Consider the following 27,873-nt stretch of genomic DNA (forward strand, 5'->3'; position numbering starts at 1 on the left):
TAGGGACATCATTTCAGATGTCCAAGGCCAAAACTATCCCTGGATTTTTAATTTTGTGAAACAATAAATTCTCTTTTTGCCCAAGGAAGTTTCTGTCACTTACCACATAACCATGATTGATCCATCTGTTCTTGTCAGTCTCTGACCCTTCCTGTGGCTGGCAGGGCCCCTCTGCTGTCCTGGGTCAGGCTCTGACATGGAGTGGGCTTCCCGCTTATCTAATGAATAGTTCTGGTTCCCCAGGTGTCTTCCTGACTTCCAGCCCCGGAATGGAACCAGCCAGCCCTGCCGGCGAGAATTGCATCCGACCTCCGAAAGCCTTGCAGGAAGAAGACACATTGGGGGTGCATATCAGAGCATTTCCCTCCAGGAAGGCAAGCTGAGTGTTGAGTCTCCATGGTCCAACTTTAATTTAACTGACAATTTAAAAAATCAAAACCAGTGTCCGGGGCATTTTGAATGTCTGTCTTCCTGGTTTAATTTCACTGGGATCGTATTATGGCTTTTGATAAAATGTTTCATTTTAAAGGGCTGGTTTCATCAAAGCAGGGCTTTCTTTTACAGAGTCAACTCCCCCGATAAAAGACATTTTCATTAGGGAAAAGCAGCACCTGGCTTGGACTTGATTGTAGGTTCAAAGAACAGAGAAGAAATGCCTGTGTCCTTTGGCGTTCCCTCGTGGTCCCTGAGGAGGCAATAGAGCTGAAATCCGGAGCGGTTCCTTGAACACACTTCCATGCCTTTATGCGCCTCCGACTTTGCCCACGCTGCTGCCCCTCCCTGCCTGGATGCCCTCTCTCTGCTCTCGGCAGGCAAGGCCCCAAGCTTGCTGACTTGCCTCTCCCTATTCTGGGTGTGGTCTTGGCCAATTCCCATATCTTTGTCAGGGGCGGTTGGTTGCAAAGAAGGTGTAAATGTGACCTTATTTGGAAAAAGGATCTTTGCAGACGTGATTAAATTCAAGACTTTGAGGTGAGGAGATGACCCTGGTTTATGTGGGTGGGCCCTAAATGCAATCACAATGTCCTTATAAGACGGAGTCAGAGGGAGATTTGACACAAATACACACAGAAGAGAAGGAGATGATGAGACCACAGAGGCAGATTGGACTGATGTGGCCACAAACCAAGGAGTGCTGACAGCCACCAGAAACTGGAAGAGGCAAAGAGCCGATTCTCCCTAGAGCTTCTGTAGGGAGCTCGGCCCTGCCAACACCTTGATTTGGCCTCCAGAACTGGGAGAGAATGCATTTCTGTTGTTTTAAGCCACCCGTATGGTGGTAATTTGTTGTGGCAGCCACAGGATATGAATACAGAGGGGAAATCCATCTGAACTGTCATTAGCTAACCAGGGACTTTGTGTTGAGGATGGAGGTGGGGTAATTCATGAAACCAGAGTAGGAAGAGCATTTGGCCTCCATGGGCTGGAAGCAGGGCCCGAGAGATTCCAGGGGGCCGCCAGCCCTTTCCTTGCTTCTGCCTTGCTCCCCAACTCTCTCCCAGGCTTCCTTGCACATCGTCTGCTCGTTTCTTCTTTCTCCTCAAAGAGAGAAGAGTGGGAGCTTCACAGGGAAGAGAGACTTGCTTTTTCTTCACATGATTTGGAATTGGTCCACTTGTTACAACAACGAGTACTTTCCTAATGTGAAAAATGTCAAATAAGGAAAATTGACTCTGAATTGGGTTGGATCACATCATCATCCCGAGGTCCTCACCCAGCCCTGTGTCCGCGCCTGGTGCCGTGTAACTTTGCAGCTCCTCCCTCTAGAATGGAGTGGGCGTCCTGCCCCGTTCATGTGGCTTGTCCAGCCCACAGAACGTGGAAGTGACAGTGTGCTAGTTTGGAGCCCAGGCCTTAAGGGGCATCGTGCTTTCATGCTCACCCTTCTAGAAGCTTCTGACCTCCTCCACGAGATGAACTTCCCGTGGGAGCTGCCTGCCTGGGCCCCAGGATGCACACACAGGGAGCAGAGCTGTGAGCCTGACCGTACATTATTGTTGTTCTAAGTTGCCACGTTCTAGGGTGGTCGAGTATGCAGTGTTATTATGGCAGTGGGTAACTGCTACAGAAACTGGTACCTAGAACAGAAACCTGCAATATGAGGCTTTGGCTTTAAAACCGGAAACTGTTAGAGGAAGCTGGAAAAATGATGGCTTGTGTTATGGAATGGTGGACCACCTGCTAAAACTGTCACTCACAATAACTTGGAGGTTGGAAAGTGTACGTAATGCACTCATGGCCCTGGGCCAGGAGTGTCCAGGTAGAATGTTGCAGGCACAAGCAGGCTCCTGCTGCTTGCATTTGATAGGGGCCTACAGGGAAGAGACAGCTCAGAAACAACCTGGCCAGGTCTCAGAAAGAACTAAAGAGGGAAGGAAGAGTGTCTGGAATATCTGGGACTTGCTGGGTTGAAAAATAAAACTATTTCTAATCTCCAGCTTCCCCATTCAATAAAAGATTCTCCAATTAAGATACAGCCTGAGAGAAAAATCAAATCAAGGGCATGGCTGTTAAGATATAGCTTGAGGAATAGAGCAAATCAAAGGCATAGCTCTCACACCCCTGTGAAGGCCTCTGGAAGAATTAAGTAGTGCCTGGTAGTTACTAGAAAGATCAATGGTGTGGTCCTGCAGCAACCTGAGCTGTCTACAGTACCTGTAATTAAGTGCAGAGAGAGACATGTTGTGAAATGAATTGTGAATATGGCTTTGGGCACACACAATCAAATACATAGGAAACTCACAATTTTTGAGAGAACTGTATTAGCAAAAGCCCACCAACCTGGACTAAAAGAGACTGAGACTATTCAAGATGCAAAGAAAAATCTCTGGGACTCTAATTTTTTAGGGGCAAGATGCAGGCTGAGAAAACCTTCAGCTGCAACAAAGGGTGTATTTTCCAGGTCCTTCTCAGAAGTGACCAAGAAGAATGATGGAGAAGGAAGAATCTCCTAGAGAGTAGAGCCAAGAGCCACTGACAACAAAGGACTGAGGATCCAGCCCCAGGGAGTGGACTGGGAGCCTAATCACAGGACATTCCCTACAGCAGGGTAGCAGTTCCTAGCAACGTTTCTCCAACAGGACTTAAGAATTGCTGTGGACTAGTGACTGTTAGGGCCTCCTGTCCTCCTTTCTGAATGGAGTGTTTGTGGGTGATGCTGTCCCTGCTCTGCCATGACAGGTTGGGGTATGTGTGTGGCAAGGCGAGTAGGAGCTTCTCCTTTCGTTCCATAGGTCTCCGGACCAAGAGGAGCTGCATCCAGTCTGACTTGGAATATGAGACTCTGGACTTCCAGCCTGATGCCATGATTGGGGGTCTTGGGCAGGAGTGAGTGTGTTTTGCGAGTAGGAGAGTCTTGAATAATTGTGTCCAAGAGGGCAGTCTGTGGTAGACTGTATCATTGTTCCCAGTTCCTCACCCCATCCTGTAGTAGTTTCCTAGGGCTGCCATAACAAATTACCCCAAACTTAGATGGCTTAAAACAACAAAAATTTATTGTCTCATGGTTCAGGAGGCCAGAAATCTGCGATCAAGTTGTCAGCAAGGTTAGTACCTTCTCTGAGGGAGAATCTGTTCCGTGCCTCTCTCCTAGCTTCTGGTGGTTGCCAGCAATCCTTGGAGCTTCTTGTCTTGTAGACACATCCCTCCAGTCTCTGCCTCTGTTGTCACAGGGCCTTCTCCCTGTGTGTCTTCGTCTCTGTGTTTCCACTACTCTTCTTATAAGGACACCAGTCACACTGGATTAGAAGCCCACTCTAATTCAATATAACCTCATCTTAACTCATTTACATCTGCAGAGACCCCATTTTCAAGTAAGGTCCCTTCCTGAGGTTCTGGGCAGACATGCATATTTTAGGGGACACTATCAATCCAGTACATGTCCCCGTATCACACTCTTTGCTGTGTGACACTTTGCAGCTTCTCTCTCCAAGATGGAGAGTACTTCTGCCCTGTTCATGTGGGCTGGGTCAGGCATCTCACCTGCCCAAAGGAACGTGGGTGGAAGGGATGGTGTGCTAGTTTGGAGCCCAGGTCTCAGAGGCATTGTGCTTTCATATGCTCACACTTCTAGAAGCTTGTGTCCTCCTCTGTGAGATGAGCTTCCCCTGGGAGCTGCTGTTCCTGCACCCTGGGCCCAATATGAGCAGTTGTGGAGCAGAGCTACCCCTGCTGCCCCGCAGACCTGCCCTGGAGGGAGGCTCCCTTGGCCAACCTGCAGAGCTGGGAGCACGGGGGATAGGTTCTACGGTGGTTTGTGAGGCAAGAGTTAACTGCCCCGGGTGAGGAAGGGACAGAAATAGAGGGCACAGCCTCCCCTAAGCTCTGCTCCAGCTGCCCTGCTGGGGAAACCCAGGGTATTTTACTTTATCAAAAGGAGCCTAGAATCTAGATTTCTAACCTGAAATCTCCTAATTTTTATATGTATGTATCTTATCCAATTTTTAAAGACAATCACAGTGCTGTCTCAACCAAACACGCCTGTGGGCAGGATTCTGCTTGTAAGCCTCCAGCTTGTGGCCGGTGGGGGTGGAGGCGGTCAGACGGGCCAGCCCTGGTGGGTCCCACTGCCCAGCTGCTGCTTGTCACAGGTGCCATTCTGGGCAAATCCTGGTACCAGGAGGAAAGGGTCCTCCTACGTGACACAGAACCCAGGCAGGCCCAGTGGCGGCCCAGGATCCCGTCGGCAGCAAGTACAGAGCTGGTCTCTGTGAATGGTCCCACACAGAAGATTGGGAGATGTAGGGGGTCTGTTATCTTGGTGCCTTTCTGCCCCTCACCAGGGCGTCTCAGGTTACAGTGTTAAGAAATATTTGGCAAGAAGATGCCAACAGAGTTTTTTTTATAACAATGGTGGAATTTTAGGGATTGCTCTTAAAAAAAAAAAAACACCTACTGGAGAAAAAGGAAATCAAACACAACAAAGTTGAAACTGATTTTACTGGACGAACATTTCACTTTAAATTTAAACTGAGTCCAAGTTCATTTTCTCTCCCAGGCTTCTAGAAGGTGGCATTCAAAATGTTTACACTTGTTTCATCTGCCTTTTTGTTAAGTCCTGGAGCCCACCTCCTTTCCTTCACTTCACACTTGTCGTTTCGTGGCACACATATGCTCAACTTTATATTTACATATATCTAATTTTTATATATGGCTTGTGATATATGCCAGACGAAGAATGAAATAGTCCTGAAAACAGCTGGAAAATTATGCAACTGTGGGGAGGTTGGGCACACGCACACTCTGTACTGCAAAGTTGCACAACAGACCGAGTTTGTTATAAGTGAGGCTGGGAGGTTTTCATTTTTTTCTCCAGGATGACAGCTTGCCTATGGAGTAGGCCTTCTGCAGAAGCTGTTTCCTTAGGAGCCGCAGCCTCTCTGAGAGAAGAGAAGGCAAGGCTGGAGCTGCAGTGGTAGCACAGAGCCCAGTGGAGGCTGCCGAAGGGCTGGAGGCAATACCCAGGGTCTGGTGAGGCCAAGGCTGGGGGTCCAGCAAGGCTGAGGTCCAAGGTGGGGGCCGGAGTCCAGCGAGACCGAGGATCAGCTTCTTGGGAGAGGGGGGCCCAGCCTTTTGGAGGCGTCGTTTCCCTGCTGCCGTGTGTTGGGAGATCCTGGTGGACAGAGAGCCTCTGATGGACCTGGAGCCAAGTTGCTCCTCACTACCTGCTGCTCCCAGAACTCAGGGTCTTCGTCTGTCCAGGACCACCCTGGCTCTGCAATTCTCAGGTCTTTCTTTTGTCCAGGGAGGATTCAGGAGAGCAGGGCTTTAGTCCCTCAGACCAGGGTTGGGTCATCCCTGGAGCCACTTGGCCCTGCGACCCTGCTCTTTCTCAGCTGTGTGCCTCATCATCTCACAGATTAGAGCCAGGAAAAGGAAACCAGTGAGACCTGCAATTGGGGTCAAAATATCCATTGCCAACGTTCAGGGGTGGGGGAAGGCTTTATTATGTTTATATAAAAAAGATTCGAGGGTCTCATTTAATCTCACGTATAACAGGGTGGCTGATAATGTGATTTGCCTGCTCAAAAACTGAAGACAGCATTATGCCAACAGTGACCTTCTGTCTGGCTTCTGTCTGAGATGCAGTGTAGAATAGAGGGTCTGGAATGTGCTGGAGGAGGGGCTCCCCATCAGAGGGTCTGCACAGTGGGTCGGGAGGAGGACAGACACCATAGCACAGACCCATGGGGAAGGGATCCTCTGCAAAGCTGCTGCCCAGCCCCCGGCACAGCGTTCAAGGATGCTCAGAGGCATGAGGCAAGGCCCTTGGGCTCAACAATGATGGGGAAAAGCTGGGGTCCTGTGCCCTGGGTAGGACTTGAGAACAGAAAGCCACCTGGGGTCTCAGCTGCCCCAGCAAGCAGACCAGTGGCTCCCACCATCACCACAACCCCTGGGTAAGCCAGCAGCTCCTGTCCACTGCCTTCATGGCCAGGTAGGCGAGGACACGGCAGAGCCCGCAGGCCAGCCAGAACGGGGACCTGCTTGCAGCATGCACCTCTCCGGGTTGCTAAGGAGTCTGGGGCTCAGCTGAGAACTCAGGCTGCCCTGCTGCTGCGGCTACTCAGAACGGAGATGGGAAATCGCCGTGGGGGAACAGCGGCTGCCTGAGAGTCATTTGATTTCCTCTTTCTCATTTTCAGAAATGCAATTAGGGCGACCTGGGCACTGCGTGGGCTCTGGAGTGTGTGTCTGCGTGTCTGGGTCTGTGGGCGTTTGTGTGCTGAGGGTCAGCGTGTGTCTGCATGCCTGTTTGTGCACACGGATCACCACGCGTCTGGCACAATGTGTGTGCTTGCGCACACCCATGTGCAAATGAACGCTCTTGGCTCCTGTCTTTTGAGACAGTTGCCTGTCAGGTGCCCTGAATTGGCTTCCTGCTTTCCATTCATATGAACTTGTTGACAAGCCCCAGACCTTGAAATGCAGTTCTTCTGTGGTGCTCCCCACCCCTGCAGCCCCACGTCCCTCCCGCCCCCATTCCCAGCAGCCTGTGCTTTCAGACTCATGTTGGGTGGGCCTTGTATTCTCAGCTGGGGAGGCGATCTCTTGGTGGGCAGCAAGGGGCCACTGGTGCCACGTGGAGACCAAGAAAAGGAGCACCCTGCAGAGGTCCTGTGTGAGAGAGCAGAGGAGCGGGGGGGTTGGGGAGGGGGCTGCAAAGCCAGGTTGTGCTGGAGAGGTGCCTGCCGCTCACCCCCCACCAGGGGGGCTGCTGGTGCTCACAAGCCTTGCAGGGGCTGCTCCCACCTGCCTGCATTGACAACAAGGGTGTGCCAGGCCCCCGCTCTGCCCGCCTCAGGGAGGGAGGCGTGTGACTCCAGCCCTGCAGATGAGGAAGCGGGCTGTGGATCCGCTAAGTGCTGCGTGCATATCCCTGTGCACGGAACCCTGTCCTGGGGACACCCTGTCTGACTAGGGAAAGTCACTCAAGTCAACAGGCTCAATTTCGGGTCTCTGGTGCCCAACTAGGACAATCCTGTGGGCATTGTCACTCTGCCCAGGAGAGGTGACCAGGCCTGGGCTAGAGAGAGTGGCAGGGAAAAGGGGGCAGATTCCAGAGCTAATGAGAGGGTGGATGGAGCTGGTGACCCTTTGATATGGAGGTAAGGAAAGGGAGGGGCCCCAGATGCCCTGGGGGACCTCTGGGGAGTGGGGATGCCAGATGTGAGCCCATGAGGACAGGATGGGAGCAGGGCTGGAGGTGTGGTGGAGCCGGGTCCAAGAGGAGCTAGGGCTCAGAGACACCTTGATGGGGATGCCCAGCGGTTACTGCATTTACAGGGTGGAACAGACCTGGCTGGGTCCTCAGTGCACAGACTCTTGAACCCACGGGAAAGAGTGAGATTGCCCAGGAGGGGCCATGTGTGTGGAGACGGGAAAGCATCCATCAGGACTGGCTCTGAGGAGCAGCCAGAGCCCTCAGGGACAGTGTGAAGAGAAGTCTTCTCCTCCTGAGGGACTGCCTGGAACCAGATCTATAGAGAGCCTGCAAGACAACTGGACACGGGGATGATTTATTTCACCAAAAACAAAAACAAAAACTTTCAAACATCGCACAAAAGATACAGGTGTATATTTTTTGCGTGTGGAATGATCAGAAGAAGGGGACAGTGTTTTGCAAGGATCAGAGGTGACACGTTCCTCCATGAGCTCCACTTTAAATGTCTTGGGGACTTTGTGTCGGGTCTCAGCATTTCTGCAGAGGACGAGGGACCATCTGGAGCTGCCGGGAAGGAGGCAGCCAAGAAGCACCCTCCTACCAGCCATGAGGGCTGGGGCAAGGGAGAGGCCTCTTGGCACCCCCTGCAGGAGCAGCGGGGTCCTCAGGGAGTCCCCAGAGGCTGCAGTGATGGCCAAAGTCCCTCAACCCTGCATCCAGAGTTTTCTTCCCACCAGATCTTGGCCTGGGGATTCCATGGTGAGTGTCCATGCCAGCCCCAGACAGAAGCTTTGGTCCTTCTAAGGCCCACATCCTAGGTGCTGTGAACCAGGCAGGGTCAGGCCAGACTGGATGGAAGGAACTTGACACAAAGGGAGGGCGACCTAAAGGGAATGAAGCCCTGGAGGCCAGGGGTCCTGGGGGTCTAGCAAGGCCCAGGCCAGGCCAGTTGATGGTCCCTGGATTGTAAGTGAGGAACAGCTCCGTTAGGCTTACCAAGGATTTGAATACAAACCCCCACAATGTAATCGGATTGTGGCCTTCACAAGTTATGTCCAGGATTCATAAGTAAAGAAACTAATTCTCCATGCTCTATAGATGATGTCATCTGGGAGTGGGATATGGACATGAAGTCAGCGAGGAGTGTCTTCTCTCCACCGGCAGGGAGAGCCTGGGACTGTGCCATGCTCTCACTGGAAGTAAAGGAAAGTGAGGTGCTGGGGGCCTTGGGGCTGACCCCTCCCAGCCATCCTGCCCCAGGTAGTTAATCCAGGCTTGTCCCGGTAACACCCCTGCCCCTTGTTGGCAGCTAGTTCAGCAACAGCCACGTGACCCACCTTGGCCCACACACCAGGGGGGAGTCAGCCCATCCTGCGGGAGAAGGCAGGCCACCTGCATGTGTTTTGGCCATCCTTCTACCTAGTCAGGGGTAAAGACGACATGCAGGGGGCCGGGCCTCGGTGCCGTGGCTGAGCTCTGGAGCTGCCGTCCCTGCAGGCCTCTTAGTACGGGAGATCATGCATTTCCTTGTGTTTAAGCTGGCTCTGTTACTTGCAACCAGGGGTGTCTTAAGGGACTCAGAGGCCTTTCTCAGATGGGAGAACCAAATGGCTCTCCTGACTTCTGTGAGAGGTCAGACATAGGTGGACAGGGATCTGGACCCTGAGCCAAGTGGGCCCAGGACAGCACTACCTGCTACACCCAGACACCCCCTTGGAGATTCGTGGGCCTTGCTGCCTCTCTGCTGGGTTGAGCACACATGCAAGTGGACAGTCATACGCGAGCATTGAGCTTTTATCCCTCCCCAGGCCACTACTGCCTAGATTGAGTCTGAGCCTCCATCTTATGTCTCCATGTAGACCTGTTGACTGAGCCTGAATCCCCAAGCCTGCAAACTTCAAGCCCTTTGTCTGTCACTTCCAGGCAGAACTGATCCCAGGGGTGGTAGGACACCGCTCTGTGGAAGATGGCAATGAAAAGAATTGTGGCCCAGACACTGCCCATGTTTCCTCTTTTGCCAGGCACAGCGCCCTGTCAGGGTGTGTGTGGGGGGATGCTCAAGAAACAGCAAGAACCACACTCCCCAAAGGCCACTGGGTTGCCATGTTCTGCTCAATCAGTGTTCTCCTGACATATTGCTTAACAAGGCCGCTCCTGGCCGGAGCTCTGCCAGTGCATCTGATGGGGCCACCTCACCCACTGTTTGCCAACAGTGAAGGGGAACAGAGTGGCTGTTTTCAGAGTCCCCTCAACAAGGTCACTAAGCCCTCATGGCTTGTTATGTTCTGCATATGGGTCCCCAGGGGACTGGAAGAGTCTAGTTCCCTCCCACAACCCCTAGGAGCTTGCTTGTCTGGAGGGAGGATGCTGAAACCTCACTGCCTCCATCTGCTTGCAGCCTGCGTGGGTAGGACCTGCCAAGGACAGTGACCTCGGCAAAGGACAGAAGACTTTCTGGTTTCTGTGTGGTCACCAGAGAACAGGAATGGCTCTGATGAAGTTTGTGCTGGCACATGTGGCCTAGATGCCAGACGTGGGGCTGAGAGCCCTGCCCCTCCTCTTCAGAATAGGCAGGGCACCACACCCGCCAAGAGCCGGGGCGGGCAAAGGGGAAGACGTTCTCCTTTCTTAATGTCCCTGCTTCGAGGCATGTGGAGTGATTTGTGACATCCAAGATGACAAGGAAATGTCCCCATCTCTTTCTGCACCTCACCTCCTGGGGAAGCTTTTAAGGGGATTGGAGGGCCCAAGCTCACCCTGAATTGTCCTTATGCCTCCCCCACTGTTCTAGATCAGGATTGCAACTCCAGTCCTTCTGGGACTAGGCTGGAACGATTGTGAGCAGTAGGCAGGTATAGGACAATAGGGAGTGGTGAGGACTGGGTCAAGCAAGAGAGTGCAACCAGACCCAAAGTTGAACCCAAGTTCAACTAAAAATGAACACACGTGATATGCGCTAAACGAATGTTCTACTTGAGTTGGCCCCATGGTCCTTAGTTTGTGTCTTTGGGATCTAGACTGAATAAGTAGGCTTGAGCAAAGAACCATGGGATTTCTGTGTCCCACATTTCACCTGGAGGAGAAGGAGATGGGACCAGAGGGAGAGGCAAGCACCAGTGGGTGGGGCAGCATCTTCCCCACCCAGAAGAGGAAGAGGAGAGCTCTGAACCATGGAGGTTTGAAGAAGTAGGAGGTGCCTCTATTTTTTTTTTTTTTTTTGAGCTGAGGATATGCGATCAGGAAGCTGGGACGAGTCCACAAGGGCCTCCCACATGGAAGATTCAGCAGTATATTTCAATGCATGTGTGCCTGATTCATCCACTGAGCCACGCAGGAGGTCACTGTGGGACTAAAGGATGGGCTGGTGCAGGGCAGTGGTCTGTCTCTCACTCATGGTGGGGTCACTGTCTGGTGGAGCCCCAGGAGGCCAGGGGTGGTGTGGGAAGGAACAGCTGCTACGGGTTACTCAGGAGTGTCAGAGAGATATCCTTCTTTCCAAAAACTATCCTAGAGCTGATATTCCAAAGAGTGCAAGATAATCTAGTTATGTGGACCCGTCAGAAAATATCACTGACTCGCAAAGTGAGAGTGATTCCTTTTCAATTCTGCTTTTATCCTTCTGGCTGCCTCAAAGGACAGGTCCCTGCTTCTGCTCGTCTGCTCACCACTTTTCTGACACTTGCTAACCAGCTTCAGCCTCAGCACCTTTTACAGGCAGCAGTATCTAGAATTTGATAACTTTTTTTTTGTTGTTTTCATTTTTTTTTTGGCAGTTATCTTTGATTTATGGTGAGATGTTGGCTTTTCTGTTTATGGTAGTGATTTAAAGTATCCTTTAAAAGTGTAAGTACATGATTAAGTACTGTATAAAGAAACAATGGTGGTGGTGGACCGTGATGGTGACAACCATGAACCTGGCAGGGAAGTGAGTGGTAGAGCACGACCCTTGAGGTAGGTGAGGCTGCTGGTTGGGTCTCCTTCATCTTTTGAGGAGGATGGAAGCACAGCCAACCACAGGAGGAATGAGTGAAAGAGTATCATGGGTTCCAAGACAGCACCTAGCTGGACCCAACTTTCGGCTGCCTGACTCTCTCAACCTTCAGGATTCAACCCATGCCACTTCTTATGGGAAGTCCTCCAGGATGCCTAGCTCTGAGTCATCTCTCTTCTCATATACTGATCACCATCCACCTTTCTCTGGAATGAGCTGTGTCATCAGAGGTCACAAAAGGGGATGCCTGCTGGGGGTGGAGGAAAGGGACCTACAGCAAACTGCAAGGTGTGCGCCCTATTTAATGGCTGATACACAGAAATGCGGGCCCAGTGTGGCTACACTTTCCAATTTCTCAAGAAAAGTCAGAAATCTAAATTCTTATGTGAAATTTCGCCATTTTTAACGTTGACAACAAATGTTCACCATGCCTGGGGGCTGGATCCTGGTTCGGGCATCCTCAGGTGACACAGAGGGAAGCTTCCAGGTGAAGATGGCCATCAAGCTGCAGTGCCTTCACATCCAGGACCCGAAAATGACAGAACCGAGGATACGAAATCACAGCTAGAGCGAATTGTGCAAGTCATGTGTTTCCTCATAAGACTGGGCCCTCCTGGCTGGCAGGGAGGGGCCCGAGCCATCAGGTCCTGCCTGACCAAGGCCAACCCCAAAACTCTGGCCACACAGGCCTGGGGCAGGGTGAACGAGAAGATCCAAAGTGACAGATGGCACCCTCTGGGCAAGTGAGGCGGAAGTCTGGGATCACACACTAGAGATGTTTGGACAGACACACGCCTGGGAGGGAGGTCCCAGGGGGACCTGGGGAGGGCAGGTCACTCTGCTGGGGGACAGCAGGTAGGACAGCAACTCCAGGCAGTGGGAGGATCAGGACTGTGCTGTGTTTGCTGTCCTTTGACAGCAAACTTGCTCCAGGATGGAGAGTGACGCCTTGGATGCTGACATGGAAAAAGTGAGTGGAGCGCAGACAGGCTATTTCGTGGGGGGGCCTGGGGAGTGCAAAGGCCAGGAGGCTAGAATACCCCCCGGAAAGGTGAGAGGAGCAACCTGACTCCAGCTCTAGGAGGGAGTCCAGGTCCGGGTGGAGGAGGCTGAGCTCAGAGGCTGCAACGGAGGCATGGCGAGGCAGACGGAGGGGGACAGGGACTTTCGGCCGAGAGGAGTTGGGGACTGAGGGAACCTTGCCTCTCTGTAAGGGTAAAAGTTGATCTTTGGGATAGCCCCTGCAGTGCATGCACCCTCCTATAAAACCGTCTCCCGGGCTGCCCCAGGGCGCACAGAGAGGGTGAGGCGGCCCCTTGTGCCCCAACCCTGACGAGTGGGACCCGGCCACCCCGAGGACTCTCTGCGTGGGTCTGCTCCCCCCCGGAGCCGCTCCTCCTGGGTTGTGTGCCACCAGGGCGCGGGGCGCGCCAAGGGTAGCCAGCGGTAGGGCTCCCCTGGCCCGGCCCGCGACGCTTCTCTGCTGCCGCCTCGGGGCGTCTCTGCTTCGCGGCCAGCCGGGATCCGCGGCGGCGGCGGCGGCGGCGGCGCAAGGAGAGGAGCGGGCGTCGGCGGCGGTGGTGGCGGCGGCGGCCGCGCCAAGAAGCGCCGGGTCACCGCAGGCTGAGGCGCCCGCCGGCCCCGCCCGCCCCTCCCTCCCGCCCGCCTCCCTCGCTCGCTCGCTCCTTCCCTCTCCCCGCCTCCCCTCCGCGCTCCCCGCCCGCCCCTCCGCGCTCCCCGCCCGCCCCTCCGCGCCTCGCCTCCTCCGCCCCGCGCCCTGCGGTGCTGCAGCTGCGGGCGGCTCCAGCTGCCCCCAGATGTGGGCTGGGCGGCGCGCGGGGAACTTTCGCGCCGGCTGCGAGTGCGGGGCCCCGGCTGCGGTCCGGCTGCCATGGATCCGCCGGCGGGAGCCGCGCGCCGCCTGCTCTGCCCCGCGCTGCTGCTGCTGCTGCTGCCGCCGCCGCTCCTGCTGCCGCCGCCGCTCCTGCTGCCGCCGCCGCCCGCGGGCGCCCGGCTCGCCGCCGCCGCCGACCCCCCAGGTAGGTGCGGCCGGGCGCACACGCCCCGCGACCCCGTCGGCCGGGCCTTGCCCCGCGTGCTCCGCCGCCCCCTCCCCAGGCGTCGTCCAGCCCGACTTGGGCAAACTCCGCGCGCCCCGCCCGGGGCCAAGTTGGCCAACTTCGGGGCTGGTTGGTCGCAGAGGGGCGCCCCGCAGCGCACCTGGGCGCCCCGGGTCGGGGGGAGCCTAGGAGCACTCGCGGCTCCCGGGACCCGAGCGTGGAGACCGAGGGCCGGGAAAGCCCCGTGGCGGAGAGCGCAGCGCCAGCCCCAGCGGGTCCGGGGGAGCCGGGCGAGGCGGCGCCCGGGCTCGCGTCCGGGGACGCTCGGGAGGAGCCGGGTGCCGAGCGCACCGCCTTGGGCCCTGAGGATTGGTTGGGGCGCCTCGGAGGGGATCCTTAAAGATCCGAGGGACCCTGCTCCACCCCTCCCTGCCATCGGGCGCTCAGGGAGGGGGGCTGGCAGCGGGCTAACTGGGAGCTGGACGCGGAGGACAGGCCGCCCGTAAGCGGAGGGACCGAATCTTCTCCGCTCCGGAGGCGAGTGGTGAGGGCAGTCGGGCGGCGGGGGCTGCCGAGGGGCAGAGGCACACGGGTGTGGGGCCAACCGGGAATGGCTTCGGAGCAGTCCCACGTCCTGCCAAGGACGGTAGGTTCAAGGGGCGGGGGACGCTCTGACGGGGCCGTCCCCTGGGGAACTGTGAGGAGCCCGCGCAACCCCAACCCGGAACGGGGCAGGGGGCAGAGCCCTTGGCTGGCAGGGTCCCGGAGAGGGACGGCGGGGCTCCGGAGTGGTGGCTCTGTTAACGCCCCTTCCTGGTTGGAAGAAGGCCGGGGAGGTGCAGGCTAGTTTCTGGGGGTTGCGTGGCGGAATGCCCTTCCCTTCGCAGTGGGGGGCAGGGTCTGGGGGGATGCGGGGCTCAGCGGCGGGGCTCTGGCCTCTGAGTCTTGGCGGCTCTAACCCCCCTTCCCATTGCAGGTGGGCCCCTGGGCCACAGAGCGGAGCGCATCCTGGCGGTGCCGGTGCGCACTGACGCCCAGGGCCGCTTGGTGTCCCACGTGGTGTCGGCAATGGCCCAGGCAGGGGTACGGGCCCGCAGGGCTGCCCCCGTCCAGACCCCAGGCTTCCCTGGAGGCAGCGAAGAGGACCCTGGCGGCCGCCTCTTCTACAATGTCACTGTCTTCGGCCGCGACCTGCACCTGCGGCTTCGGCCCAACGCCCGCCTCGTGGCGCCCGGGGCCACGGTGGAGTGGCAAGGCGAATCGGGCTCCATCCGCGTGGAGCCCCTGCTTGGGACCTGCCTCTACGTCGGAGACGTGGCCGGCCTGGCTGAAACCTCCTCCGTGGCGCTCAGCAACTGCGATGGGCTGGTGAGTACACACTTCTTTCTCTCCCTTCTGTCCACTGCCCTTGCCTGGGCTTCAGAAGCCGGTTACTTGGGAGTCCCCCGGGAGGGGCAAGGCCAGCTCTGAGGACCTTTTTTGCACCCCTGTGCCTAGGGTCCACGGGGCACCGACTAAAGGGGTTGGCTGAAGACAAGTTATTTTGATTGGTCCGAGAGCGGTGATTTATGCAGGGGGAGGGCCAGGGTCTCCAAAGCGCCTAGCGACTAGACCAGTGTGCGACTCCCTTATGCACGCCAGCAGAGGTCTTCGTCTTGCATCCAGATGTGTGTATATCTCTCTGTGTCTGTGCATCTGCACATGTGTTTTGGAATGTCGGTGTGTACTTGTATCTGGGTGCCTGTGTGCCTGTGATGTGAATATGCCATTGTGTCTTGTGGACGTGTGTGTCTGTAGGTTTCTGCTCATTCATGTGTCAGAGTGTCTGCTGAGTGTGTCCCTGTGCATGTTAGCATGTATGATATGTGTGTCGAGGGCACGTGTGCTGGCAGTCAGTCTTCTTGTTTCTGTGTGTGCAGGTGGTGCCCACCCAGGGAGCAGGCAGTGGTGCTGAAATGCCCAGTTATCCCTCTGCCCCCTGGCTGCCCCCTGGCTGACTGGGAGCCACTGATTTTTATGCTGTGGTTTCCTGTTGAACTTCAGCTGGTTATTTGAAAAGTCGGTTTTCTCTATTTTGAGCCAAGGGGAGCATTTGGAAATGCAGGCTCTGGTGCCCATGGGCAGCCCCTGAAGGACAGGAGAGAGGCTGGTGTGGGGGGGTCCCTCCTGGGACTGCCTGGGCCGCCCAGTGTGACTGGAACCCTGGGAAGTTCTGCCTTCAGAGGCCCGGAGGGACCATGGCTTGGCATAAGGGGGCCTTTGAGGAAGCCTGGATCGATGCTCAGGGAGGAAGCTGACATTGGCGGTGCTCTGTCTGGCCGCCCGGGGGCCTGGCACATGGCAGAAGCCACTGCAGTTTTCTATTTTGGATTGGGTGTGTGGTGGTCAGGCTGGCTGTGTTGGCCAGACATCTAAAGCCGCCCACCGTGGATTCTGTCTAATTGGTGCTCAGGGCACTCCTGCCCCGAGTGAGCCTCGGCTCTCCCAGCTGTGCCGGCCCCTGAGCCCCTGTCCTCAGGCTTGTCCTGCTGGCTACAGAGCCGGCAATTACACCAGAGTCCCACAACCGCTGGCGTTCTTTTTATGGAGACACAGGAAACGTCATGTGTTGCTTTGGAAAATCACTACCTTTGGCTGGATTTAGTTAGAACTCGGGCATATTGCAGACAACTGTAAGTGTCCTTGGAGGAGTTGGGTTAACGTGGTGCAGCCCTTTACATCCTCATCATCCCTGAGAACATCCTAGGTCTCATATGTTTGTCTCTGTATGCTGGAGGTGAATTTCCTAAATAAAAGGGAACCTGTGTTGGGGACTCTGGGGGTGGGATGGGTGGGGGGTGTTGACACAATGCAGGTTGTTGGTGGGCCACCTCCTGTGTACTAATTAATTCCTGATGGAGAGCATCTCAAGGGGGCTTTGTCACTGTATCATTCATTCCCCTGTTCATTCGGTGATTCATTTCTTCAGCCAGCACTTCCTCCTGTGTTTGTGCCACGTGCTGGTGCCCACCCGGGGCTCCCAGGCTCAGGCAGCTGATGTGCTGAGGGGGCTCTGGACAGGGCTTTGCAGGTATGCTCCCGGGGGCCATTTGGACAATGGGTTGCTGGCAGCCGAAGTGCAGGTTGTCAGTTGTAGCAGAGGGCAGAGCATGTGCAGAGGTACCGGGTGTGTGTTGGCCTGGTCAGGACAGGCGTGGTGAGATCTCCCGGACACACACCAGCAGAGGTGCAAGACAGAGCTGGAAAGAAGAATGGAGTTGGAAGAGGGTCTGGGGCCTGCCTGAGTGGCCTTGAATGCTGTCAGTGAAAAATGGCCTTGAGACAGTGGGGCGGCATCATTACTTCTTCTTTTCTTTCTTTATTTTTGGCCTGTGTGTCTGTTCTGATTTTACACCAATTAACTCCTTAACTCTTTAAGTCTCTCTGTGCATCAGTGACAGGCTGCTTACTGACGGCCTGGGGCTTTACACATCATGCTTCTGGTCCTCACAGCCACCCTGTGGGGGAGGGAGCCTCATCCCTGGTTCACAGCTGGGCAGCTGAGGCTCTGGGAGGTTGACCGACTTGCCCAAGGTTACACAGCTCGTGATGAGAGGAGTCTGGCTTGATTCTGTCCAGCCCCTTCTGCCAGGGCGCTCCCAAGTCTGGGCAAGCAGACCACACTGAGATGTGATAACAGGAGGCATAATTCCTGTGTGCTCCCTCTCAATAGGCCTTACGTGGGAAACGCTGCACCTTGTGTTCAGCCTGGGGGCCCACTGAGATCTCTGAGAAGTTCAGTAATAAACAAACTTCTTGAACTCTGTGTAATCCAGCGCTTCCCACCCAGGGAAGGACCATGGAACCCCTTCTTTGCAGGACACGTGCAACCAGCCTTCCTGGAAGACGTGGGGAAACCATGGAGCGGGAGCACAGCAGGCAGCTGTGGTTTTACGGCTTACGTTTAAGTGGGACATGCCCCTCCCAAGAGCTACAGGCCCTTTCAGGCCTATTGTCCTGCCCCTGGCCTGGGACACACATTTGTTCCTCTACTTGCCTGGCCCTGAGTTTGTTTCTCTGCTTTAAAAGAAGGCAGTGGTAGCTTTGTTTACTGTGGACAGCAGTCTCCTAATCTATTTAACACAAAGAGATTCTTATGTCACTACATCAGTCAGGATCAGAAAACTCAAGTCAAATTAGTTTAAACAGAAACAGGAAGTTATTAGCTCCCATAATGGTAAGTCTTCAGGCATGGTTGGATCCAGGAGCTTCCGCCAGGTCATTAGGACCCTTGCTGTCTCTTGCCTCTGTTTTCCTGTGTGTTGGCTGTGTTCTCAGGTGGAGTCCTTTTGTGGCGAGTCAAGGGGCCCCAGCCATGCCAGGCAGACATATTTTTCTGATAATTCCAGCTGAGTCCTGGGTATCACTCTGGTCAAGCTGGGGTCAGATGCACCCGTGAGAACCAGGACAGGGGGTCTGCAGAATCTCATAGATGGAGAGTGCAAGAGGTGTTGCTCCCTGAAATGATGTGAGATTGAGACCCCCAGGCCTGCCAAGGTGCAAACTCTGCTGAAATCAGGCAGAGGTGCAGACTCAAGAAATTCCACATGAAGACAGGCTTCATAAGACGTGCTGTGCAGTGTTCTCTAGAGAGGCTGGGAGATGCAGAGTCTCCGGGTTCTTTTACAGCCACTAGACAGACGTTCATAATAGTCACAGGGAAGGGTGAAAGTTTGCCTATTTCATGAAAATAATGCTTAACGAGGAATTCTCGTACATCACATTGCTATGGAAGAGTTTTCTAGAACCTCTCAGGCCATGGGATAGGTGTGCTAACTTCACATCACTCTTGTTTGCTCATTAAGAACCCAACCAGAAGCCTGTTGGCATAAGAAGTAGCGGTAGCGAGTCCGAGTTCCCGGTGCCCCTGCTGCGTGCCGTACCAGCTTGTTTCCTCCTCACCATCTTCCATGGCCTGTGTCTGATATTATCCCCCTCCTCAGATGAGTGACCTGAGGCTCTAGAAGCTGAGACAGCCTGCTTCAAGCTTCACAGCCAGTATTTGAATGCACGTCTGATTCCAAGACTGTGCTGACTACATTTTATTGCCTTTTCTGCATGCCAACGAAAAAGTATAAGAATGAAGAAATACATTTCTTTAAAACATTTCCTACCTTTTCTGTGTGGCTCCTGGAGGCCTTCTCAGTAGGGGCATTGCCCGTCGCCAGTGTGAGTGAGTGGGAGCTGGGAGCAGGCCTGGGGGTCTGGGGGCTTGCTGCCTCACCGCTGACCTGCTCTGGGCTACAGCTCCTTGCAGGTTGCCTGAGTCCTTGCGGCTGGGCGAGGGCAGTGGGGCCTCCAGGAGGACCGAAGCACCATGCGCCACCACCACCTCCCCCCTCAGTGTAGCCCTGGAGACCTCTCTTGGCCTGGCGTCTCTGGCCAGGCAGGGCCAGTGGTGGAAGCCTCCATGGGCTAGGCAAGGGAAAGGGTCACACCTCTGAGGCCTGGTCTCATCCCGTGGCCTGAGAGGGGCAGTGGACACCCTTCCCTGGGGGCTTGATATGAGCCCCCTGACTTGGCGAGACAGAGCCCCCATCATGTGGCCGAGGTTCCGAGAGGCCCGAGAGCTGCTGCCTTGGGGGCCGGGGCTCCCCTGCTGGGCTGCCATCCTGGTCAGGCACCCACTCTGTCCAGTCCTGATGGTCATTAAAAGTCACTGAGGGCCACAGAGAGAAGTCATTCGCTGGCCCAAGGGACTGACATGAGTTTCATCTTTCTTAATGAGGCTGCTGCCTTCGAGGCCACACCCAGGGCTCCAGACAGCTTGGGTGCTGGGGGGAGAGCAGCTGTGGCAGGTTGGGGCTGTTGGGCCGGGGCAAAGGATGTCTGAGGCTTGCAGCTGCCCTTGTGGGGTCTTCCTTCCTCCTGCCCTACCTTGGCACTGCCTGGAGGGCAGTGAGAGGGTCTCAGGAGCGCTGAAGAGGGGCTGTAGGAACTTCTGGATTCCTTGGGTGTTGGGGCTTCTCAGGTCAGAGGAGCAGAGGCGTCTGCTTGGCCCCTGCTCTTGCCAATCTACACAGCTGCCTGAGGTGGTCTCAGCGTCCTCACGGCTTATTACTCTCCTTGTTTAAGACTCATTCAGTTTAAGTGACAGAAAACCAGCTTACAATGGATAAAACAAGAGACAGCTGGATGCAGGGGCTCAGGGCTGGTGTCAGAACATACTCTCTGACTCTCAGCTTTGCCACTCGCTGTGTTCAAGATGGCCCTCCCATTGTGGGGTCACTGGCAGCTCCTGGCTTAGCTTGTGTTCCATGGTGGCAATCTCTCAGAAATGGAGAGCACTCCTTTCTGGATGGTTCCTACTAGAGTCCTGTGGAGGGCTCTGATGGGCCCTGCTTAGGTCACAGGCCCATCTTTAAACCAGTCACTGTGATATGGGCCTGGCCCGAGTCTCTTACCCACTTTTGGGGTTGAGGGTGAGGGTCAGACTCCCAAACTCTGGGATGGATTGGGGTTCTATCGTAAAAGCAGGAGGAAGGATGAGCATGCCAGGCAGATGAAAATGATTGCCACCACATTCTACCCAGACTCCAGGCCCTGTGTCCAGCCCAGATCTCCTTCTGTGCTCCAGACTTGCTTGCTCAGCTGCCTCTGGGACTCCTTCCCCAGGCGACCTTGTGCTTCTGAAATGGGATGCTGGTCTCTCCTTTCTCCTCCAGACCTTGCCCGTCACTTGGGCGGGAATCCCAGGATCCCCCCACCACCCCCACGACCCCCGTCATTCACCAGCCACCCATCCTAGACTTCTCTGGACTTCATCCCAGTTCCCATCTCTCTACCATGCCTGACTCCAAGCCCGTCTTTTGCTCCTGTGTTCCCTGTGTTCCCCAGCTACTCCGAATTGGTCTCTCCCCAGCAACTCTCTCCCCACACAGCAGTCAGACTGATTTTTGTAAACCACACATTAAATCATGTCTCTCCTTTGCTTAAGACCTTTTGATGGTTCTTACTGCCCTGAAAAAAAATATCCAAACCCACTGGCCTGGCATTCAAGGTCCCTCATGACCTGGCTCAGTGGCCTCCAGCCTTGTCTGTCACTGTGTCCCCCCTCATGCCTGTACTCTAGTCACACTGAACTTTTAGTTCTTCCAACACTGGATACTCCCAGCTCAGGGCCTTTGCACAGGCTGTGCTGTGGCCTATACCACTCTTATCCCTCTCTCTTTACCTGGCTTGCTCTGTAGGTCTCAGCTAAACGGCACTTCATTCAGGAAGCCACCCTGGACATTCACATGCCATGTTGCACCCTGTACTTCTTGGTGACTTGTGCCATAGCTAACTTATACCTGGCTGTGTCTGTGGGCCCAGCTCCAACTGGGCAGAGCTCAGCTGGGAGCCGTGAAATGAGAGTGCCTGGGGAGTGGGGGCCTGGGCAGGGAAGGGTGGGGGACTCGCCCTGGAGACGGTGCCTCCAGTGCCCAGAGCTGGCCACCTCTCCTCAGCTGGCGACCCCAGGATGCCCACATCAGTGTGCAGGCCCCCTTGGACAGTGGCCGAAAGCTCTGCCTCCTTTCCTACAGGAAAGCACTTGTGCACACGTGGTTGGCATGGTTTTCCTGCCCCCATCCTCTTGGGGTTCATGAAACCCAAGTTGAAAACTCCTGGTCTAAATCAAGCTGAGTAAGGGAGGGAAGCCCCCTAGGCCTGTAAGGGGAAGGGTTAGGTGGGGGTGAGGAGACCTTGGGCTGGGCTCTGGCAAGTCACATTGTGACCCTGGGCAAATCCTCCTGCCAAGAGCCTCAGTTTGTCCAGGTGGAAAGTGGGAGCTGGAGTCAACCATTTCTGGGAACTTCCAGGGCAACGCCAGGTGTCTTAGGAGCCTGATGGGGACCAGACACAAGCAAGGGGACAGGGTTGGTGGAGAGAGAGGTGGGGGCCCTGGCGAGCCCATGCCTTGCCTCTCTTGATAGATTGTTGCCCCTAGGGAGCGTGGGCTTGCTGCTGGACCCTCCAGTGTTTCTTTAGAGAAGCTGCATTTCTGAGTCTGTTGACATCATGTGGGCAAATAAGGCGAGTGTGAAGACCCCTTGTGAAGAGTGTGGGCCCTGAGGTTCCCTGAAGGGGCCTCTGGAGGCAGGTGTGGAAGTATTGGGAGCTTGCTGGCAGCAGGATGGTTAGAGGGGCCAGGGTCCCTCCAGGCAGGGGCTGTCCTGGGAAATTGCCGAGAACCCAGCCCTCCTTCATCACTGCCACCCTACGTGTCCTCCAGGGCATTGACAACCTCCTGGCCAGCCTCACCACCACTTCTCACTGGTGATTTTGTGGGAGGGAAGGGGCTTCCCAGGGGCTCTTCCTGGCCAGAGTGGGTGGGGGGCGGGGGGGATTGTGCACTGGCTGCCATGATGGAGGCTGCCTTGTCAGAGGTTTGTGCTTGAAGTGGCAGAGCAGCAGCCAGCGGCCCCCCACCTGTCTCATGGTGGCTCCTCAGAACAGTGCAGGTGCATCTGTGGTCTGAAACCCAGACTCATCTGGCTTCAGCAAATAAGGTATCTGAAGGCACTTAGAGGAGTCAAAATCACAGAGACAGGCGGTAGAGTGGGGTTTCCAGGGGCGCAGGGAGGGGCGATGGGGAGTTAGTGTTTAATGGGCACCGAATTTCAGTTTTACAAGAAGAAAAGAGTTCTGGAGATGGATGGTGGTGATGGTTGCACAATATTATGAATATATTTAATACCACTGAACTGTACACTTAAAAATGGTTAAGGTGGTAAATTTTATATTGTGTGTATTTTCACACACACACACACACACACACACAGCATCTGAGGACTTGTGGGATTGGGTAGGTAAGCAGAGGTGGAGTGGTGTCCCTTGAACCGCGCTTACTCAGCTCTGCCCCTTCTGTGTCCCTCTGTTTCCTGAGGGCCCAGTGGCTGCAGCTGCCCCCACACCCCCAGGCCTCCAGGCACAGCTGGGTGGAGTGGGAAGCAGTCTGTTTTTTGGATGTTCCTCCCAGTCCTGAGCTTCACTCTGATTGGATGGTCCTAGGTCATGGGACCTTTCCATAGCCAATCACTGTGGCCCAGGAATGCCATGTGCTGATTGGCTCTGGCCTGAGTCACATGCTCCACCCCTGGCCTGGACTGATGATGGGGCAGGTGGTGGTGCTGGGACCACCCGGGAAAGCCAGGCCCTTGCTCCCCACCAGCAGCACTGCTCTCTGGCCTGAGGTCCCGCACTGGGCACCTAAGGACTCCAGCAGCTGGCTCTGTCCCTCAGCAGAAGGCGTCACGGGATCAGGGTTGACACCGGCCACCTCTGCTGCCACGTGTACCTAGTTCCTGCAGTTGACCTGTGAGCCAGCCACTGTTGTCCTCATTGTGCAGATGAGGAAACCGAAGCTCTGGTGAGATGCTCGGATCTGTGGGGCTCTCCCGTGTTGGGGGTCCTTTCCCCTGTGAATCCTCTATGGAAGGGCATGGTGGAGCCAACTCAGCCCCTCATGAAGGCCAGCGTAGTCCGTCAGCCCCTGCTCTGAACCTGAGCCCAGGAAGCCAGCTCTTCCTGGGCCTCCCCTGTCCGTTGCCGCCCCTGCCCTGACTCCACTGCACGGCGGGCCGTGTGTGTTTCTGGCACTGGTTGTGGAGGGTAACGATGCCGCTCATTTAGGTGTTGGCGGGCTTCAGGCTCCTCCTGACCAACCACCAGCCTTGGCTGCCGGTCTCCCTATATCCCAAGCACTTAGTGAGTGAGGAGTGACGCCAAGGGTCAGCTGGGAGGTGGGGAATGCTGGGTCCTCACCCAGGCCTGCTGTGAGGACCATGAATGCCACAGCCAGCATGAGCAGAGGAGTCATCGAAGGGCTCATCTGTCCTGAGCCATGGGGACACCCCCCACGGCCTCGTGGGTCCACTCAGCATGGAGGTTGGCTTTGCTATATGGTAGCCTGAGCCATGGCCTGGGCCTCCCCACTCTCGTCTCTAAGATCCATAGGGGCAAGTGTATGTAGGGCCCCTCCTAGGACCCCGGATCTGTACTGGCCAGCAGACATATCATTCATTACCCCCACTGCCCTCCTCTGCTTGGGCAGCCTGGGTGTTCCTGTGCTGCTGCCAGAACACAGCAGGCTGCTGGGTGTATGTGAACGTAGGTGCATGTTTGTGTCCCTATGCATGGGAATATGTGTATATGTGGAAATGTGTGCATGTGTGTGCACATACATGTGCACGCATCTGTATGAATGTGACATGTATGCATTTGAGTGAGCATGTGTGTGAGGGTGCATGTGTGTGTCTGTGTGTAGGTGTATGTGTGTGCCCATTTGAGTATGCATTCAAATGTAAGTGTGCATGTGTGGTCGTGTGTGTCCTTGGCAGGGGTTTCTTGCAGGGGAGGGGCCTGAGGTAGGCTGGAGGTACTGAGGGGAGAGGAAGACCCCAGCCCCCTGAATCTTGGTGCTACCTTGGACACGCCCCCATTGGCAGGCGCTCTGGAATGGGACGGCCAGGTAGGAGCCTCTTGCTCTGCTGTGTTTCATATTAAATGTCAGCTGTCCACCGGGTCTGCGGTGCTGACATTAATATGGAGAAGTTATTACCAAGCCTGGAGCTGGCTCCTCAGGCTCATCCATGAATTTCAATTACACTGCTTGTCTACTCCAGAGCCTGTGGAGTGGGGCGCATAGCTTCCGTTCAGAGGTAGAGGAAACCTTGGCATCCAGGACCAAGCCCAAGAGGCCAGGCTGGCTTGGCGCTGCCACACCCGGCTCTGCACGTTGCAGGGATTACCACTGCGCACCCTGGGCTTAGTGTGGGCTAGAGTCTACCATGTCACATGACCAGCTCTGCCTGGCAGCTGGGAAGCCTGGACAAGGGCTGCATCTCTGCTGAGACTCAGTTCCTCAGATTGCAAAGGGGGATCTATGCACACCCACCTCATGGGCAGTGGAAGGATGGGTGCACGACAGGCACTGGGCCCAGGCCCGGGGTTTATGAAATGTTGGCTGTTTCTGCGTTTCAGTGGATCTAAGGGGCCATCAATTATAGGGCAACCAAGAAAGAGGGGACACCCCCAATTAAACCACCACGTGCCTCAACCGCAGTCCCATGAGGCGTAGGCACCAGCCACCCTGCCTCTAGTTGCTCCGAGCAGTGGCCATTTCTCCTGCCTAGCCAGCTGTGCTTACTTGGCATGTGACTGGCTCCATCCACTTGTGGGTAAACGTGACAGATGTGTGTCTTTGAGTCCTGGATATGATGTTTTGTTATTATTATGTTACAAATGATTTCGGGCCCCCATCTGAGAGCTGGGGTGCAATTCTCACACTGGAGAAGCTGGGCAGCAGCAGTGACTGGGCTGTTCACAGCAGAGGGGCTCGCCCTCGCCAGCTCTGTGAGGAGAGCATTCAAGCATTTGCCTTTGAACCTGGATATTTCTCCTTTGAAAGCAGAGATTGGGACCACATGGCAAATAAGGTGTGTTTACGTTTCATGCAAGGTTTGTCTAAGGCTCAGTAGTGGCCAGTCTGATTGGGACAGAGCTTCTGAAGGTATGATAAAAAGTGGCTCAAGAGCTGTGAACATATTGGTGTTCATGGTGAACAATATGTTAAATATATATATTTAAATGGATTATGTCACATACCATCTCAAGTATTCACTCCTTTACAGCTGTGCTGTCCACTGTGGTAGCTAAAAGTCACATGACGCTGAGTACTGGAAATGTGGCTACTCTGACCTGAGAGGTGCTCTGGGTCTAAAATACACACCAGATTTCAAAGACTTCGTACAAAAAAGGAATATAAAATATCTCATTGGTAATTTTAAAGTGTTTATTATGGGTTGAGGTGATAATATTTTGGATATATTGGATTAAATAAAATAGATTGCTGCAATTAGTTTCACCTGTTTCTTTTTATTTATCTCTTTCTCACGGGCTGCATGTGAAGTCCTCACTGCATTTGTCTTGGACAGTGCTGCTTTGAAACAGCTGGCTGGATGCTTCCTATTTTGCTGTTATTCTTTTGCAAAATTTTCTTGGCTGGTTACATCTGTTTATTCTTTCAATTGAATTTTATAATTGTTTTGTCAGGTTAAAAACATCCCTTGTGAATTTGTTTGACATTACATTAAACTTAGATACCAATTAAAGGAGGAATTGACATAATTTACAGTATTTACCAGGAACATGGTGTAATTTTCAATTGATTTAATTCTGCTTCGATGTTGCTCAGTAAAGTATTATACATTTTTTATACAGGTCACCCATTGTTTTTAATCAGGGTCATTTCAAGAATTTTTTTTTGCCGTTGTGAATTGAATCGTTTCCATCTATCATTGGTATACAGGAAGGCTATTGATTTTTATATAATTATCTTTTATCAAGCTGCTTGATTGAACTCATTAATTCTAATATATCTTTGCGGATTCTCTTGGGGTTTCTAGGTATACAGTTGTACTGTCTGTAGACAATGATAATTTTGGAGCCACATTTCCAATCTGCACCGTCTAGAAGCTTCTGAGTCATGTTAAGTAACAGTGGCTTTGCGCATCCTCGCCTGCGCCTGACTTTGATGGGAACGCCCCTGGCGTTTCTCTGCTTAATACGGTGCTTGCTCGTGGACTAAGATGGATTTCACATGAAGGCAATATCCTCTGAATTCTAGTCGTCTAAAATCCCCTTTTTATTAGCAAAGGAGCTGAAATCTAAGTAAAATGTGTCTAATACCACCCCTTGAAAGCCAAGGGCATTGCAGTTCCCAGGGACTGTGTTTCCCCCTGAGCTGGGCCTCAGGGCTGCTGCGAGGTCCCCTCCATTGCCAGCTTGCTGGCCCCGAAATGCAAGCCAGCCCCTGTTTACAGCTGTCAGATCCATTCATGGGAAGCATTTCTGGGGCTGGGGAGCTTCGTTGAGGAAGGTGGAAGAGGCTGCACCACCCAGCCATGAAGGTGGCTTCAGGTAGAACAGGGACCGTTCGTAGAAAGCCCATGCGTGGGCTTTGGGCAGCTTTGAACAATGCCTGTGCTAGGCTCCATCCGAGAGATTCTGATTTATCAGGTCTGGGCAGGACCTGGGCATCTGCAGTTTTCAAGACCTACATGGGAGAGTCTTATGCACAGCAGAGGGGCACCCACTGACCTAGAGGATGGTCATGAGGCCTAAGGTCGGACAGAACCGGGTTTGGGGCCTGGCTCTCCTCTTGCTGGCCTGCGACCCTCAGTTTCCCCAGTTGTGATGCCACCTGCCACAGAGGGTGTGTGCCTGTAAGGGAGTGAAGGGGAGCAAGGCTGGCCAGCCTCAGTCCACAGGAATGTCCTGGAGCATTGGAGTGGAAGGAGATGATGGCCAAGAGGGATGGCCAGACCTCTGGGTGCCTGGGGTCAGGGAAGCTACTGCTGGGCTGTCATCTCCTGACCCTCTGCCCTGGGTCTCTCACCTGGACATTCAGAGCCTGGCAGAGGGAGGGCAGCCCCCATGCATGGAGTCCCTAAGGCTGGCTGTACACGCAGTGGGTGCCTGCAACTTCGTGGGCACTGGGCACTGGTTCTGCAGACCCTGTCAGGCAGGGTAGGGGCAGGGGTGGTGTCCTCCTTGGTGCTCCTCGATGCCCCCCAGCCAGATCCCAGCCCTCTCTCCTCCCACCAGTGGCTGATGCTGACCACTAGCCACTGGTTTGAGCTCACTAGCCCCGAGCTGAGATCTGTCACAGCCTGGAGTGGCTTGTCTGAGCCTCGCACACTCAGTGTGAGGAGAGATCAGCCATGGCCCAGCTCAGCTGACAGGGAGTGCCTGTGAGTCCTGAACAGCTCCCACATGCAGCTCCAGCGACAGCTGTCACCTGGCGGCGGGGGGGATCCTGGCTCAGAGCCCTTCCCCTTGTCTCCCTTCTCTTCTTCTCTCTTCCCTTCCTTCCCCTCCCTGCTCTCTCCTCCCTCTCCTCCCCATTCCCTCCTCACTCCTTCTTTCCTTCCCTCTCTTTTCTCCCTTCCCTTCTTTCCACTCCCCTCTCTCCCCTCCTCCCTCCCCTCCCCTCTTGGTCCTCCCGTTTAGAGTGAGGGGACCCCACCTTCCTCAACTAGGACTCCTGGGTGACCCTCCTGGGTGGCAGGCTCTTCATCGCTGGGCGCACATGCTGCCCCAGGCTGCGCCTGCACATTCCTACTTACTCATCACCT

The 27,873-nt window shown here is 54.8% G+C and overlaps 1 protein-coding gene across 3 annotated transcripts in view; it reads left to right on the forward strand.

The window, feature by feature from the left end:
* The first annotated feature begins 13,437 nt into the window (after positions 1–13,437).
* Positions 13,438–27,873, forward strand: part of ADAMTS2 (ADAM metallopeptidase with thrombospondin type 1 motif 2) — a 212,829-nt gene continuing 198,393 nt past the window's right edge. The window contains exons 1-2 of one of the 3 annotated variants that reach the window (XM_087429230.1): positions 13,438–13,693; positions 14,691–15,082. In XM_087429230.1, the coding sequence (XP_087285356.1) occupies positions 13,546–13,693; positions 14,691–15,082 (540 nt within the window). In that variant the 5' untranslated portion in view covers positions 13,438–13,545. The remainder of the gene's footprint in view (positions 13,694–14,690; positions 15,083–27,873) is intronic. The other 2 variants (XM_087429231.1, XM_087429232.1) reach the window with 2 other exon arrangements.

This window comes from Ceratotherium simum, chromosome 4 (assembly GCF_057802395.1).
Source record: "Ceratotherium simum simum isolate JZ-2026a chromosome 4, ASM5780239v1, whole genome shotgun sequence".
In the NCBI taxonomy this organism is placed as follows: Eukaryota; Metazoa; Chordata; class Mammalia; order Perissodactyla; family Rhinocerotidae; genus Ceratotherium; species Ceratotherium simum.